We start from the raw sequence: 16,764 nt of genomic DNA, 5'->3' as shown, positions 1-16,764 counted from the left end.
CCAACCACTGAATATTACTCAAGCTTGACTTGCATTTGACTTATAGGAGTGTGATACAGACACTGTATCACACAGAGCTAACAAACACGTCTTCATCGGAAGACGGCCGAAAGAAGAGTGGAGTAATTCCTTATGTAAAGGACCGAGGGTTTGTATATCGTATAGGAACAGGGTTTGTATATCGTATAGGAACAAACAGAAAATAAAAACCAAATAACACTGATTAAACTGATATACAACCAAAGAGTACTTTGAAGTAGATTAGTGCAAGATTGTTGTAACTGAATATACCAATATCTTTTATGACTAAAGGTAGGATAGTTTTTTTAACACACCTCGCATCTGTATGGCTCTGATAGAGGCTCATGACAATGGTGGTATTGTTGTCTTGGTCCTAACAAGTGGGTGTGATCGCAACTTACATAATATGGAATGCCTTTCTGCTAGCAAGTCTTGACTCCTGTCCTGACACATGAACAGCTTGCACATGCTAATTCAAGGGCTGTATGCTCTGCTTACTAATTGTTATGACAAATATATCCCTACATGCAGTCTTCATTTTTCATTACTATGATGCTAGTTTATGACCTACAATAAATTTATTACAAAAATCTTTTGATGATGAGGATTCTTGTTATCAGAATCTAAGAGGTTGAAAATTGGATGATAACTGGTTATGTTTACTGTCAGAATCTCAAAGGGTCAAGATCTTCTAAAGCACTTCTAGTTACTGAAAATAAAAAATTTCTGTGGTGGCATATTCTGATTTACCTTAACAATTCTACAGTGAAAATATATGCTAGATAGACAAAACTGCTTTATTTCAGTAGACAATACTGCATCAAATCCTACACCTAAAATGACAAATTTTAAATCAATTTGTATTTTTCATAGCTAACAAACCTTCAGTCTTAACAATAGGATATTTTTCCAAGCGCCAGCTGGTAACCGGTTAAAACAATCTGAGATTGTAAAGCAAGGAATCAGTGAGATCTGGTAACGCCTGCGCATATGAGGTAAAAGCTAGTCGGAGACCGCATCCATCTGTATACAGCACTTTACAATATGGACCTTTTTGTCTACTAAAGAGTTTAGAAAAATAGTGCCACTTAGCATTAAAGATACAAATACAAAATGATGGCTGCAGGAGACCTGGCAACCAACTACACATTTGTAATAGTAACTAGTTCAACTTCTTCAGTGACTGAAACACCCATGATATTTCTCTGTTGACAACATGGGTTAATTATATGTAATGGGTTTGTTGTGTACCAACTTATAAGGGAGAATGTCTTTGAAACTGAATATTTCTAAACACTTCTTTTCATACACTGAAGAAAAAATACAAAATTTTAACTTATCACATAAAGAAATTATTTTTAAAAATTTACCTTTCTTTGACCTGGTTTCAATCCATCAACTAAACTAGGAATGGATCTCTCATTGTCACAGTTCGAAAACAGAACCAATTCCTTGTTGACAAAATCTGAATAAGTAACTGCTCTGGTATCCTTTTCATACAAGTACACTTCTGGGAGACCTAACTCTTTGCGGCGTTTACATTCTTCCATCCAGCCAGTGAGCCATTCTTTCCGCTGGTCAACCGCTTTCTTGCTAAATGCCTGGAATCAAGTACAGTATTCATTACTATTCTGTGAACAGCTTTGTTACTATAAATATAATTAAGCTGTTTCTATAAACATAATTAACATGGATAAAACTGCAAATCTCCAGACTGCAAGATCAGATGAAACAGAAAATATAATCAAGAATAAGTTTATGGTAGCTGGAAAGGAAACAAAGAAATTAGTAATCATGAGAGTGGGCAGGTGGATGCAATGGGGAAGAGAGCAAGGATAAATTTAGCAAACTAAACATGGAGTATGATTTATGATGACCCATCCATTCATTTAGGCAGAGTAGATGAAGAAGAAAGGGGGGTGGTACACACTGCTGTGGAAGAAAGGTAGGTCTTAGAAGGGGTACATACTGTACTATCAAGGAAGAATTGCTGGCCAGTAAAATTGGACATTTCTGGATATACTGAAGACTGCTAGACTACAGGTAAATAAAATTAAAAAATCAAATTTTATGCTAACATTAAAATTGTATCAATTTTTACATCAGGGGGATAATTTCTTTATCAAAGTTGATGCATTTTTGCATATGGTCCTTCCAATTCAGGTAAGTATCATACATTACCCTTAAGATCTTAACTTGACAATGAATAATTAGAAACCTGCTGAAGAGGCCCATGTGTCTATCTTAACTACAGCATTACTGATGATGCATTCAGCACATTTTATGTTTGACGGGTTATGAACTGATAAATCTGTCAGTCTTCAGACTAGATATAGTGTTCTGTATAGTTATATCACAAGCTTACAGTCTTTCAAGTATCCTCTGCCTTCATAATTCCCTTTTGATATTTGTCTTAGTATTCTAACATATACCTTTCCAAGATCTACAAAGACTAACTCAAGCAGAACCCCTATTCAATAATCAAATAATATAAATTACACAACTTTCTAGCAAATAATAATGCTGGGAAAATTCTTATACATAGAAACTGACAATAAATTAAGTGGTCCCTTAAATGTATGGTAAAATCTATGACTGATGTATAAACCCTGCACCTTATTAAGGCATGGACAATTTCAGAGAAATGAATTCCAAAGCAGTGGTACCAAGATCTGATGTTCATAACCGGAGTACACTGGGTTACTAAAGTTATGAAATGACAGAGATGATGTGTCAAGATACTCTTAATATGTGAAATAATTATATATAAGATGAAAAGGGAAGAGCAGTTATCAATAGTAGATATGGAAGTAGCATAAACGAATTCTGTATGAAGTCCTGCATTAACATAGGCAGGGCACAATTAAAGGTCTGGACCAGATAGTAATTTAGGGTAGAAGATAAGTGTCCCAGACAGTAGAAAGTGTTAAGAATTCAATAAACTTCTAACCCTGCAAATAGAATACCTGACAAAAACTTATGATGGCAGGTGAGTTTCAAGTTTCAATTCATAATGATGTACCCTCCACTTCTTTGAGATTTTTTATGTTCATTTGACATTTTTCTTTACACTCTTGTTAGCTTTAATACCTCATTATTATTATGTTAATTATATTAGCAGAAAAAATTAGACCTCACACTCACCATTGTTATAGAGTGGTCATCCTGTGCACCACTGTAACTGAAGCGAATCCTATGCCTGGTCATATCCAGGAAATACTCTTTAGCCTCCTTGGAAGTGGAGGTACCCAAACCTGAGAAATGCAATACACTATAAAAATACATTCACTCACTAGTATCTTCCTATGATCTTTACTTATGAAATTATTTCTTAAATAAATTTTGACGGACAATCACACATCCATGTCTGATATAGCAAATCCTCCTACATATATACACTAAATGCCTTGTAAATGTTAACTAACTTGGTCAAACATATAAGATACAGCACACATCTATACTAATAATATATTCAGCAAACAGGTCATGCTAAAATTCCATATTAAAGGGGAAAAAACTTGCAAGGACAATATATTCAAGCTAAAATGTAGATTCTGATCCTGTAAATAATGGGCATTTTATGAAACAAATCTATTCACTATTTTGCACTAAAGTTCTTACATGAAAATTAATTAGCACCAAATATGATGAAGTGTTTAATAATAATTACAACTTCTTTTGATAATAATCACAATACTTAAAATGAGCAACATTGACTTTAAAAGAAAAGCTACTAAACTTGAGAGAATTGGAAAATTTGTATTTGCTTATATTATAACAAATAATACCATGATTACAATTTTTTTTTTTCACTAAAAAACATTTTCCTACACAATTAATCATAAATAGCATTACTATATGTGAAAGACTAAACAAAAATGTCCTCTCACAAGGTAAAGAATATCCTCAGAATATTACAGCATAGCAAGAATAATAAGGAATCTAAAAAAAGGATCTTTACCAAAAACTGTGTGTTTTGGCCACAAACTCGGAGCAAACTCAAGACCCAGAAAAGACAACAAATGGAATCAAGATGTTTCATCAGAAACAGCAAGAATCTCTCTGACATGCTTAAAGGAGGCCAGGACAATCAGGAACACTGCTCTCACAGGACAAAGAAGGCTATCCTCAGATAAGGTCAAGGCGTGAATAGCAAAAGAAATTCAAGTACATACAGCCTCTGTTTAAGATTTCATTTTGCCATAAAATTCTGTGGTAAACGTACTATTATTATAAAGGATTAGTTTATCTACACCTCTGAGCCTAATAAAGGCTCTTCTCAGGCTGTACACCCCACAATAAACCAACAACTGGAATGAAACACCATATTGATGGTAAAATCAGGGAGGGAGGTGTCCAACATGCATTCAAAAAGAAGCCTAGTTGGAGGTCCCCAGCATTAAATTCAAGTCCCTAGTGGGGCTCTGCAGCATTAAATTCAAGCCCCAACTCAAAATAAACCAAAATGATGAAGCAGGTCAAAAGTATTTCCATTGGGGAATGCTGAAAGAAGACTGATGATAGAGCAAGGTAATAATTTTAAACAGCCAAGATAAAGAGAAGTTGATAACTTTCCTCCATTAAAGTCAGATATCCCAGGAACAGAGGCCTGAGCAAGAGAGAACCAGTTTGTCACAAGCAGCTCCAAATTTAGCCCACTTTTCCTGGTAAAGGAAAGTGGTAGAGGACCTACAAGGAATGGTTATAGCTTAGGCAGCAACTTCCAAAAATCTACTTGCTTTGTTTTAAGAACTGACGTTGATAAATCCACCACATCATGATGAAAACATTTTGCAATAATCATTCAATGCATGGATAAATACTTCCCAAAATACAAGCAAAAGGGAAATTACACAATATCGCAAGAAAGTATGAAATAACTTTAAAATGACAAATTTTTTAATCAATTTGTATTTTTAATAACTAACAAACCTGAGGTCTTAATGTTAGGATAATCATCTAACGCTAAGCTGGAAATTCGGGGGGGGGGGGGGGGGGGGGGGGGGGGGGAAGGGCATGATCATAGGAATAAGGGGAGGGGGGGAATCTAGGAATCTACTGGCATACATGTGCTTAATTCAACAGGAATAAGTGGGAGCTCCACAATTACCTGTTGAACACGCATCAAGTTTTACTCCTTCAAACTAGTTTTTATTTGCAACTGAGTTCAGAGGGGGAAGAAGAATTGGATAATCAAGATTGGGCCCACATTGATTTTGAATATGATAAATTAGATAATGTAATATGTTTTAATTTTTTTTTTTTTTTTTTTTTTAATTTTTATTTTTATTTTATTTATTTAAAGAAAAACATTCATTAGGACATCAGCAAGGGAGAATACTTTGACAGATCTCACCCTATAGAAAGAGATAGGACTGCACAGATTAAGATGGATTCACCTTACACCACGTAGTGGAACAGAATTTGACATAGTAGGATTATTCCCAGGAAAAGGATAAGTTTCTCATCAATCAGAAGCCCCTCAGACCACAAGGAGGGCTACCAAGGGAGAGTCATCTTGAAAGATTCTTAGAACTGCAAATCAGCCACTGTTACAAGAACCTGAATGAAACATGTAATGTCCAGAATTGGTCCCACCATGAAATGTTAATAAGAGGCATACATGCCACTGCATTCAATGTGAGATCCCAAGGAAACATACTAAAGAACAATATATTCTACCTAACTTCTTAAAATGATTCTATCTTATGTTGAGAAACAAAGGTCTATTGACCAGTTTCCCCACATAGAATAAAAACAATTGTTCTGCAAACTTACCTTGAATGGCAAGGGAGGACCAACTACTAGATTCCAGAATCTGGAAGATACCCACTAGGAAAGCTCATTAAATTTAGTCTTGCCTTTACTTACCATTCCTTTTAATCCCCAAAATAATATCTAGGCCCTGAATGTCATATAAGCTTCTCTAACAGATCCACTGATGAAGTTGAACTGTCATAAGGTGTAATGTCGTGATACCAGACCTAGTTTGTTTACATATGCTACCACTGTAGTGTTGCCTGACATCAATACTACTGAGTGCCCCTTCATCCTCTCCCGGAACTCCTGTGGTGCTAGAAATGCTGCTTTTAGTTCTAGCACATTTATATGGAATTTTCTGACTATTTTCCCAAATTCATCAGCTCCTCCATGTAAGTGCCCCAACCTTCAAGCGATGCATCCGAGAGCAGCAGATCTGGAGGCCCTCTACTGTCAGTGTTCTCTTGCAACCAGCACAGCAGATCTTTCCTCCCCTCTGTCCACACTGGAATCTGCTCGCATGGATGATCTACACTTGGTGACCAAAACTCTTCCATCCTCCATTGTAAAGACCAAAGTTGTAGTCTCCCATGTGGAACGAACTTCTCCAAGGAACTTAGGATCCCTAGAACTACTTGCCACTGCTTTGCTGGTTGTGTTTCCTTTTCCAGGAAGGAATTCACTACTTCTTTTCATATCTCTACTCTCTGATCTAAAGGGAAAGCTTTGGCCTTTATTGTGTCTATAATATTCCCAAAGTACACCAGCTTCTGACTGGGATCCTAACTCGACTTCTCCCAATTTATCACAATGCCTAAGGTGTGACAAAACTGGAGATGATGTCGGTCCTGAAGTAAATTTTCTCGGGAATTTGCTATCACCAGCCATTTGTCCAGGTACCTTATTAATCTGATTCCCTGAGCATGACCCCATGTCGATACAAGAGTGAATACTCTTTTAAATACTTGAGGAGACTTTGTCAATCTGAAACACAGTACTCTGAATTGTAAAACCTTCTCTGCCAGACTGAAGCAGAGAACCTTCCTGGATGAATGAAAGATTACTGAATTGACAAATAAGCCAGAAACTGCTGATTCTCCCCTACTACTTACAAAACATTCTGTTCGACCACCAATGAAGATAAATCAATCATATCAGCAGACAAACATCTGTGGGATTCAGGGTCGGCCAATCTTACGACCACGGCACCTGTGTTCTCTGACGGCCATTGCTGGCTAGTTCTTGAATAGCCACCAGGTGAACGTGAACGTCTAAACCTTTCACTACTCCTTGATATAGAACAAATTCACAATCTATTCCTTCAGGATGACAGCTCTCTTGAAGTAAAACGTACGTCATTACTGCTTCTACTGTCATCAACAACAACCGTTGGGGATCTTGACCTTGATTCTTCTGGTCCGGGCCGAACCACCACTTCAACCGGTGTATTCGCCGGGGATACCAACGCTGCATTATTCTACTTTATAATTGGAGCGTTATCATCTTTCCTGCTCATCTTTATTATTATTATTATTAATAGGTGTTAGCTCATCTTAAAAGGTCTTACAAGAGAGACTGGAGTCTGCTCCCCAGTGTTTGAAGATCGATGTATACCCACTGTTGATTCTTCAAACAACTGTGGAACATCCCCAAATGTCTTTCTCATCACGCTTGGCACTGTAGGCCCAGCCGTTCCCAACCCAGTGTCCGTCGACTGCTTCAGCCGTGACGTATCCAAATGACGGCCGCCATTTTCCTTTCTGGCACTAGCAACTACCTGGTGAGCTTTGTTTTTGATAGGGATGTGACAGTCCTGGCCCAAAGATGAAGAAATTAATCTTCTCCTCTTGGCATGGGGATCAGCCATGAAGTCCCTTATCCTCCAACACTTGACTGGTGCACGGACTGACATCATTGAATCTTGTGACTGCTACCGAGTCTGAAATCGTAGTTGCATCTGTCAACACCAAAGATGTGAGTGGAAGTAGGCAATGACGTCATGGCGGACGCCATGTTAGATTGTGACGTCACTGACGGAGCAGGCTGTGACATCATTGCACTTGATGGGAGACACTGCTTAGATACTGATGGTATCCCTGCAGGGGCAACAAAGTTAATTCTCAAATTGTGACATTGGAATCATATGCACTGCTACAGCTGTCGTAGCACACCCCCATAAACTGCAGACAAGGGGGAGGAAGGACACCCATACACGGATGACCCAGAGGGAAGCGTTACGTCACATATTAAGACAACAACCCATCTAAGGTTGGTACCCCTGACAGGCCTAATGCTGTCCAAATATAGTGAGAGTTGAAGTTGGAGAGCACAGTGGGAAATGCAAAACAGTAATGATGAAGAGTATAAGGTAGACTTAGCAGTCCCAAGTCACTTTTTAATATCAACAATGTTAACATGCTTTCAAATCTAATCTTCATAATATCTTTGTAATTATCTGAACATGATATAGTGTAACTAGAAAATGTGTTCTTGTGTAGGGGTCTTGAGGGATATTAAAGAAGAGAACTAAGGATTAGCTTATCCAGGCCTCAGAGGTCTGGATAAAGTAATCCTTAGTTCTCTTTATCTACATCCCTCAAGACCCTTACAGAACACATTTTCCTGTGCTTGTAGTACTACTACACTATATCATGCTCCAATAATTACAGCGGGGGGGACCCAGGTACATATTACCACTGCCCTGTAAGGTAAAAAAACAGCCAGGTAGAATTGACCTTTTTTTGATGTAATTGTGATGCATTTACTTCTATTATTAACTCTTCATCTCGGAAAAGTCTGATATACAGAAAACCAGCTTCTATATGTAATGCAATTGTAACCTTTGGATTTATAATAGTATGAATACTAGTGCAATTTACCCCAACATACTACACTTAAGAGTAACTAAATTTTTCTATCATACACAACACATTTAGTACATAAAAAGTTATAGACATTTACCTGATAAAAAATTGATAAATACCTTTGTAGTACTTTATCTTGTAGGTGTGCCAGTTTTCTTTTTCTTTTTTCCATTCTTCAAACTCAGGAAGAGAATAAAAGGAGTATTCCTCTTTGTTCTTGGATGCCTTAACAATGGGCGTAATGAACTCTTCCATAAAGGTATTTCGAATCAATGTGGGCCAATTGTGATGTATGAAATTGATCAGCAACCCTTTAATATGTGAACCATCCTACAAGAAAAAGAACATTGAAACAACAAAATGCAGTATTACTCACCTCCTTCTATAATTAATATTAATCAAGATTATGCCCAGAACAAATTTAGCTGACAAATCAGGATACTTCCAAAGTATCTGGTCATGCAGTATATACAAGATAAAAGTAACAAATGTCAAGAATACTACTGGTTAAATTACTTATTGATGTTTATATGCATATGAAAAAACTTTGGATTATTTCATTTATTCTTTACTTCCTTGTTTTCTTGCATTTGGTTTACAGAATCAAGAGTATCGCAATTGTTAAATCATAACTTCAATATGTTCCACTGGATTAGCAGTAGTTTCCAGTTTCCTATTCTCTGTCATCTCTCATCTCTCAGGAAAATGTAGCTTGTCCTGTTTTGAACGATTCTTATATTTAACACGGAAGTTAAAGTAATAATCTGAGAACCCTTCTGGACAGTGTACATGGTGTTCTGCTGAACATTTTATGCAATGTCATCTTACTAAGAAGTGATCAGTGAGGGTGATCATGAGATATATTAATTAGTTTATGATTATTTGTTAAAATTAGATAAGGGTGTTTCCTTTTGACTGTTAGCCTTGTCTCATATATATACCATTTTTTTTAGTATATTGTCATATATTAACCCTTAAACGCCGAAGCGGTAAAAATAAAAATGTCTCCCGTGTGCCGGAGGTGTTTCAGAGTGAGCGCGGAAGCGGAAAAAATATTTTCAAAAAATCACAGCGCGCTTAGTTTTCAAGATTAAGAGTTCATTTTTGGTTCCCTTTTTTTGTCATTGGCTGAAGTTTAGTATGCAACCATCAAAAATGAAAAAAATTATCATTATCATATATAAATAATGCGATATATGATAGCGCAAAAACGAAATTTCATATATAATTGTATTCAAATCGCGCTGTGCGCAAAACGGTTAAAGGTAACAAGTTACTTTTTTTTTTTGTAATGTACACTAAATTGTGATCATTTTGGTATATAACACATTGTAAAATGATAAAAGCAATACAGAGAAAATATTATCACAAAATAATGCATGAATTCGTAACACGCAGACGTAAAAAAATATTTTTTTCAAAAATTCACCATAAATCTAAATATTGTCCTAGAGACTTCCAATTCCTTTCAAAATGAAGACAAATGATTGAATATTACTATACTGTAAGAGTATTAGCTTACAAATGAGTTTTCGACCATATCTGACAAGTTAAAATTGACCGAATGTAAATTTTTTTTATATACATTATTTATATGCAATTATTTCGGAAATAAGAAAAGCTACAACCTTCAAATATTTTTAGTTTTTATTTTACATGAAATTGCGCACATTTTCATATATAAAACTCTATGAAATGCCTAATATGAAACGGAGCAAATATTCCGAGAATGGGACGTACGCATTTCGGAGATTTGTGGCGGAGAATCCGCGCGCGGAGGGAAGGAAAGTTTTTTTTTTTTAAATTAACCATAAATCTAAATATTGTGCTAGAGACTTCGAATTTGTTTCAACATGAAGATAAATGACTGAATATTACTAGACTGTAAGAGTTTTTTTTTAGCTTACAAATTGCGTTTTTTCGACCATTTCGGTAGAGTCAAATTTGACCGAACGTGGTTTTTTTTCTATTTATCGTGATTTATATGCAAATATTTCGAAAATGAGAAAAGCTACAACCTTCAATTATTTTTGGCTGTATTCTACATGAAATTGCGCACATTTTCATACATAAAACTTTATGTAACGGCTAATTTAAAATGGTGCAAACATTACCACAATCGCACATATGATTTTTTCGGAAGAGTTACAGCGCGGACGTAAAGAAAATGTTATTTTTTTCATAAATTCACCATAAATCGAAATATTGTGCTAGAGACTTCCAATTTGTTGCCAAATGAAGGTAAATGCTTGAATATTACTAGAATATAAGTGTTTTACCTTACAATTGCGTTTTTCGACCATTTTGGTAGAGTCAAAGTTGACCAAAGGTTGAAAATTTCACTTATAATTTTTTATATGAAAATATTTCAAAATTGATAAAAGCTACAACCATGGGTTGTTTTTAGTTGTATTGTGCATGAAATTGCGCACATTTCCATATATAAAACTTTATGTAACGGCTAATTTTAAAATGGCGCAAACATTACCACAATCGCATGTATGATTTTTTTCGAAAGAGTTACCGCGCGGACATAAGGAAAAAGTTTTTTTCATAAATTCACCATAAATCGAAATATTGTGCTAGAGACTTTCAATTAGTTGCAAAATTAAGGTAAATGATTGAATATTACTAAAATATAAGAGTTTTAGCTTACAATTGCGTTTTTTGACCATTTCGGTAGTCAAAGTTGACCGAAGGTTGAAATTTTGGCACTTATAGTTATTTATATAAAAATATCTCAAAACTGATAAAATCTACAATCATGACTATTTTTTTGTTGTATACTACATAAAAATGCGCACATTTTCATATATAATACTCCATGTAACGGCTAATTTAAAATGGTCCCAGCATCCCCAAGGCGCGATTCAAAAGTTTTCGGCTGGTAGGCCTATAAATATTTTTCCGCGAATTTTTTTAAAAAAATTTTTGAGTCGACGTATGGTACGTCCATTCGGCATACAGGAGACATTTTGACTCGACGTTTAATACGTCCATTCGGCGTTTAAGGGTTAAAGGTGTTTAGCATTCTAGTTTCAGGAGTACCATCTTACACTTGGAAAAATAAAATCATAGATTAGAGTGCTTCAGTGTACTGCATTGCTCATTTGTTAAACACACCTAATAAATGGGACAATAATTCTTTTATAAACAATTTTCTATATCAAGAGTACCTTATTCTGATGCTTTTCTAAGCTATCTTTCACAACTTGAACTAAATTACTGGGTACCTATAAGTATGTTAAAATTTGTTCATGAATACAACTTCTCATGGGCTACCTTACGTAATGCCAGTAATTTACAAATTTTTTTTTATAAGGAATGGGAATGAGAACAAAATTTTTGGGGGAAGGAAAAGACCAACAGTGCTCTACCTAGAAAAGAAAATCTGGGTTATTTATACACACCTGATCCTGATCAGTCATGATCATCAATTTACCATAACGAAGGGTCTTCATGTCGTCTGGAGTCTCATATTTCTTCTTATACTGAAGACCTAGAATCTTGATAATATTGTTGATTTCAGCATTCTCTAAAATTTGCTTGTGTGATGCTTCTCGAACATTCAAAAGCTTACCTAAAAGTCAAGAAAAAAGAATCAATCTTCAAGCAAAATTGCATATTCACCAGTAACTGCACAAAAACTCTGCAACATTACAAAACTGTCATATAACAAATATAAATATTGCTACGTTTATAGAACGCCTCGCCTTCCCAGCAGTTTTAGTGATATTAATTATAAAAGAAGCAGCCATGCCTTCTCCTAAAGCAACTGTTGTTGGGAGAGAGGGCATGTCATAGGGAGGTATTTCCGGTCTGACGGAAGCTTAGGGTAAGAGAGGCAAGTCACAAGAGTAGCTAGGCTTCGAGATGGATTTTAGGGACTTCTACAATAAGACCTATTTTCCTTCCCAATTTGCTGGCGTTGTGTTTATCACCTTTCAGGCGATGCCCGAGGCGGTGTTTGGAAGCCCCGTGATTCAAAACCAACCAGTATCTCTCTCAGTCAACTGCAGTCTGTGATCCAGGACAGATGTCCAGCCGGCCAGACTCCCAAACTTAAGCCTATCGGCTTGGCGTACTGGCGGACACGAACCCCAGACCTGAACGAAGTCAGGCCGCATTCTTCCACAACGACACACTGAATATTGCATCCAGGTACGTCTAAAAGTGTAAACTTCAACCCAGCACCTTTTACTACCATACGACTTGCTAAATTCATTTTCAATTCTACATCAAAAGCCCTTTGTCCTCATCGGGCCACGTGCTTCCCTTTGTGACTTGGTAAAGACCAAGCTTTCAGTGCATACCTCAGTGAAACATTAGAGTTTCCTTCCCCCAATGTTAAAGAATTAATCAGCCTTAATCAAAGCAAGAAGTCATTTTTTCTTTTATCTCGTTTAATCTGGGATTCTTTTCCAGATTCCATGAGTCACGTGCCGTCTCTCTGCCCGCAAGTGTGCATTACCCAAGTTTATGAAACCAGCTTGAATTCATCCAATTACATTTCAGCCATTTGTGAGAGATACATAAGTCCCACCGTGTTGGACGCTGCATTTACCTTTTCTCCAGGCCAGCAAGGGCCTTTTTTTGTAAATAAATAGCTGTAAAGTAACGAGCTGAGTTTTCTGGCGGCCTTCCCTCTAAAGAAATTATCAATAACTATCAGTTTACGATAAGTTAAAGCAATTTCCTCTTGAAATCCCTCAATTACTTCCGTTTACATATCTAGCCTCTCTCAAGGCCGCTAAATACGTAAAAATATACATGTACATCAAATAGTATTTATCCAAAACCGGCAACTAATGACTTGGTGCCGGAAATGTTTGGTTATTCATTATAAAAAAAAGACCAATTTAAAAGTAGTATTATTAGTTTGGTTGTCTACTCTAATTAAACTATGAAGTTATTTGGAATTCAATTTAATGGTCCTTTTGTGACCATGGCGTTCAATGTTTTTAAGTGACCTTGGCATCCTTGAAGAGGGAGGAAGTTGTATGCCTTTTCCAGGTTAGTAACACACCCAAGGTGTTAAACGGCAGCTAAATTTTCAACCTCAGCCTTCAATAGAAAGATGCAAGAATAAGGGTCTTACATGACAACTCTCCTGTTATACCAGTGCTGCCCTTGACCAGCAAAAATGACCCACTTCTATATCTTGTTCATACTCTAAGGCTCTACTTGCAACTTAACTTTAGTTTTACCACCACGAAGAGACCTCTCTAGCGTTTACAGGTCTGCCGTTGCCAATTTTACAAAAACAACTGACACGTGTGTGACAGACCTTTGAATGTCCTTGAGACAAACCCTGGGGCTATAATTATAAGATTATAGGGGCTTCCCATTTCTAGGTACTTTAATCTCCTTCCTATTCTGCCTAACACACACACACACACTCTGTGTGTGTGTGGAGAAATGGTTTCATCTCTGTGTTGTTGTTATAGATAGAGCTCATTTCATTTTGGAATGACTATAGGAGATTCATCCCTATCCATTATGACTATTCCTGAATGCCACAGCCAGTATATCAGTATCAAATAACACACAAGCATTCTGGCCGGCACAACACAAACTCATTCCAGTGCCTCAAATGACAATTTTACTCAACTGAGCATAACAGTCCAAGATGTCCTAGCAATCACACATGGAATCTACTTCTATCCACAAAGCAAGAACATAAAGTCCTGTTCATCATAACCAAGCTCTACCGCTAGGGCCAATCCTCTCCTCTACCACGTACAAACAACCATCTTACCACACAGCCACCATAGGTGCTTCCCCCTCTCTTTAGGACCTTCAGGTATCTCCTTAAGTGTCCAACAACTGTTCTACTAAGGTATATATATATATCCTCCCTCCTAATTTGCTATTCAGACTTGTGACTAATGAACACTAATGAAAAAGCAATGTTAAAATTTTTAATACAACTTGATCTTCAAGTACTTATCCATTTACCTCTTTAAATCACGAGCTGCCAGGAACCTTAACTCGCATCTACTACTACATAGTATAATTAATTATTCAAATACAGTAGAAAAATAACGATACCCATTAATCGAGCCTCATAGCACTCCCTATGCATTACACATTTCAAATGAAACTTACCCCTTAAAGGAAAAACACCATATCTATCTCTGCCAACAACTCCCAGACCAGCCACAGCCAAAGTTTTGGCTGAGTCTCCCTCAGTCAAAATCAGAGTACAATCTGAAGAATATCTGGTTCCAGCATCATTGGCATCCTCCAATTTGGGAAGTCCTGAAAATGAATAAACAAACAGCAATTTAAACTTCAGTACTGTATTACACACGCAAAATCACATTTTTGCAAGCTTACAATGACTATGAAATACCTTAACAATATGATAGTATTACCTTTATATACATCTGCACTATCTGCATGCAACCACAGTCCACCACAAAATATACATGAACATATGCAATAACCAAAAGCCTTGTATTTGGTTTGCAACACTGCATAGGCAAGCAAACATGGTAATTCTGTTATCTGTTCATATAGCACACTGATAAAGAAGGGGGACCCTGCCTCTGAGGGATACCTCTGACAGTGACAATGAATTTCTGAGTGCTTTAATTTGCACACAAAATGTAGACCAAAACTGTAGGTTAAGTATATAAAACTAACATATTTCTTGGTGTCAAAGACAAAGTAAAGAAGCAACAAAAAATTCTGAAGATCTTGAGAACTGGGCTGTGCAAACATGCATCTGTAGCTCCAGATTAGCACAGAGGCCATGTGCACTATTCTACAGGAGAAGAAATCAATGCAGCTACTATTATTATAATCATTAAAACTACATTAATATATACTATCTTTACACTATTTATCTTAAATAACAAAAATCATTAGGTACTCCTAAGGTAATCTCAAGTGGCCTTGTCATGAGCATTAATGCTCAACTGTGTCAATCATTCACTGCATGGCTTTACTGTTTCAAGAGACAAAACTAGGGTCAGCAGCAATCTCAGGATTTCTACCTTAGCCAAAATACAAGCAAAAGAACACTGCTTTTGTGATAAAAGGAGAAAAGGGTGAACCTGATCTATTTAAAACAAAGAACAGAGTTTGGACTCCGTCACTCTTCTGATGAAGAGCCTGTATCATCCCTTTGGAGGCAATCTAGTTCATTCTGACAGAGTATTCAAGAACATTAATTCCCTCTAAACATTAAGAGATGCTGTCATAGAACAACCATCTCTTACATTGTAAACAGTTTCCCTCAACATATTGAGAAGGAATTCAATTGACACTGACAAGGAATTTTGGCAATTTCTAAGCTGAAAACTAAATTGATATTACAATTTTTAAGTATTTTGATCCCCTTGTCTACCTAGCATTTATTAATTTATTTTATTTCTAAAAGAGCAGCCATTTTTAACCTAACATCAGCTGAATTTAGGCGGGAAACCCAAAGCAGGCCAGCGATCGTCATTTTCCATTCATAGATGGGGGGGGAATCAAGACTCCTGTAAGCCTTAGGGACGTATCCCAAAAGGAAGTGTGTAGCTAGCTAGGTACTTCTTAGGCATACTCTTAAGATATTTTTTCCTTTGAACCTCTCGCTGGCGATATGCTCTGTTTCAAGGATGGCAGCCGGAAGGGGGGATAAGCTGACCCCAACCCCAAAGCTTCGCACCTGCATTCTTTCTCAGTCCTCTAAAGGCTGTGACCTAGGACAGATGTCCCAGCCAGCCTCATCATAAGGCCTACAATGGGGCTAACTGGCACCCCAGATCTCAGACAAAGCCGACCCCAATTTCTACAAATTCCAGGTAAGACTTGTGATACAGTCATATTGCCAGTTCTTTCCCTCCGAGTCAAGTAACTACTACACATTTTCAAATTCAAATTCCTAATTCTCAAATGACATCCCTTTGTTCCTTTCCTTGCCTCGTGGCCCCATGACAACCTTTTGTGATCGTCCCAGACCGACAAGTCTTCATTGAATATCTCATTTAAACACTAGAGTTCCTCCCCAGTGTGTTAGATAAAACTGAATAACTATAACTTGTGCAAGAACTCCTCATTTTATGCTGTGTCTAATCTGGGAACTCTTCCAGATCTATGCACGAGTCACGTGTCCAAGTCTCCCCCC

At 36.8% G+C, this 16,764-nt stretch overlaps 1 protein-coding gene across 4 annotated transcripts in view; it reads right to left on the bottom strand.

Annotated features, from left to right (window-relative positions):
- Window positions 1–16,764, bottom strand: part of LOC135207288 (DNA topoisomerase 2-alpha-like) — a 190,279-nt gene that overhangs the window by 123,585 nt on the left and 49,930 nt on the right. For all 4 annotated transcript variants that reach the window (XR_010312949.1, XM_064238969.1, XM_064238960.1 and 1 more), the window contains exons 7-11: window positions 14,754–14,906; window positions 12,056–12,225; window positions 8,765–8,975; window positions 3,166–3,275; window positions 1,392–1,622 (exon numbers count right to left, since the gene is read on the bottom strand). Coding sequence is in view for 3 of the 4 variants with exons in the window: in XM_064238969.1 (XP_064095039.1) it covers window positions 1,392–1,622; window positions 3,166–3,275; window positions 8,765–8,975; window positions 12,056–12,225; window positions 14,754–14,906 (875 nt within the window). In the remaining variant the exon portion in view is untranslated. The remainder of the gene's footprint in view (window positions 1–1,391; window positions 1,623–3,165; window positions 3,276–8,764; window positions 8,976–12,055; window positions 12,226–14,753; window positions 14,907–16,764) is intronic.

The sequence above is a fragment of the Macrobrachium nipponense genome, chromosome 11 (assembly GCF_015104395.2).
Source record: "Macrobrachium nipponense isolate FS-2020 chromosome 11, ASM1510439v2, whole genome shotgun sequence".
NCBI lineage: Eukaryota > Metazoa > Arthropoda > Malacostraca > Decapoda > Palaemonidae > Macrobrachium > Macrobrachium nipponense.
This window is presented reverse-complemented; position numbering and strand designations above follow the sequence as displayed.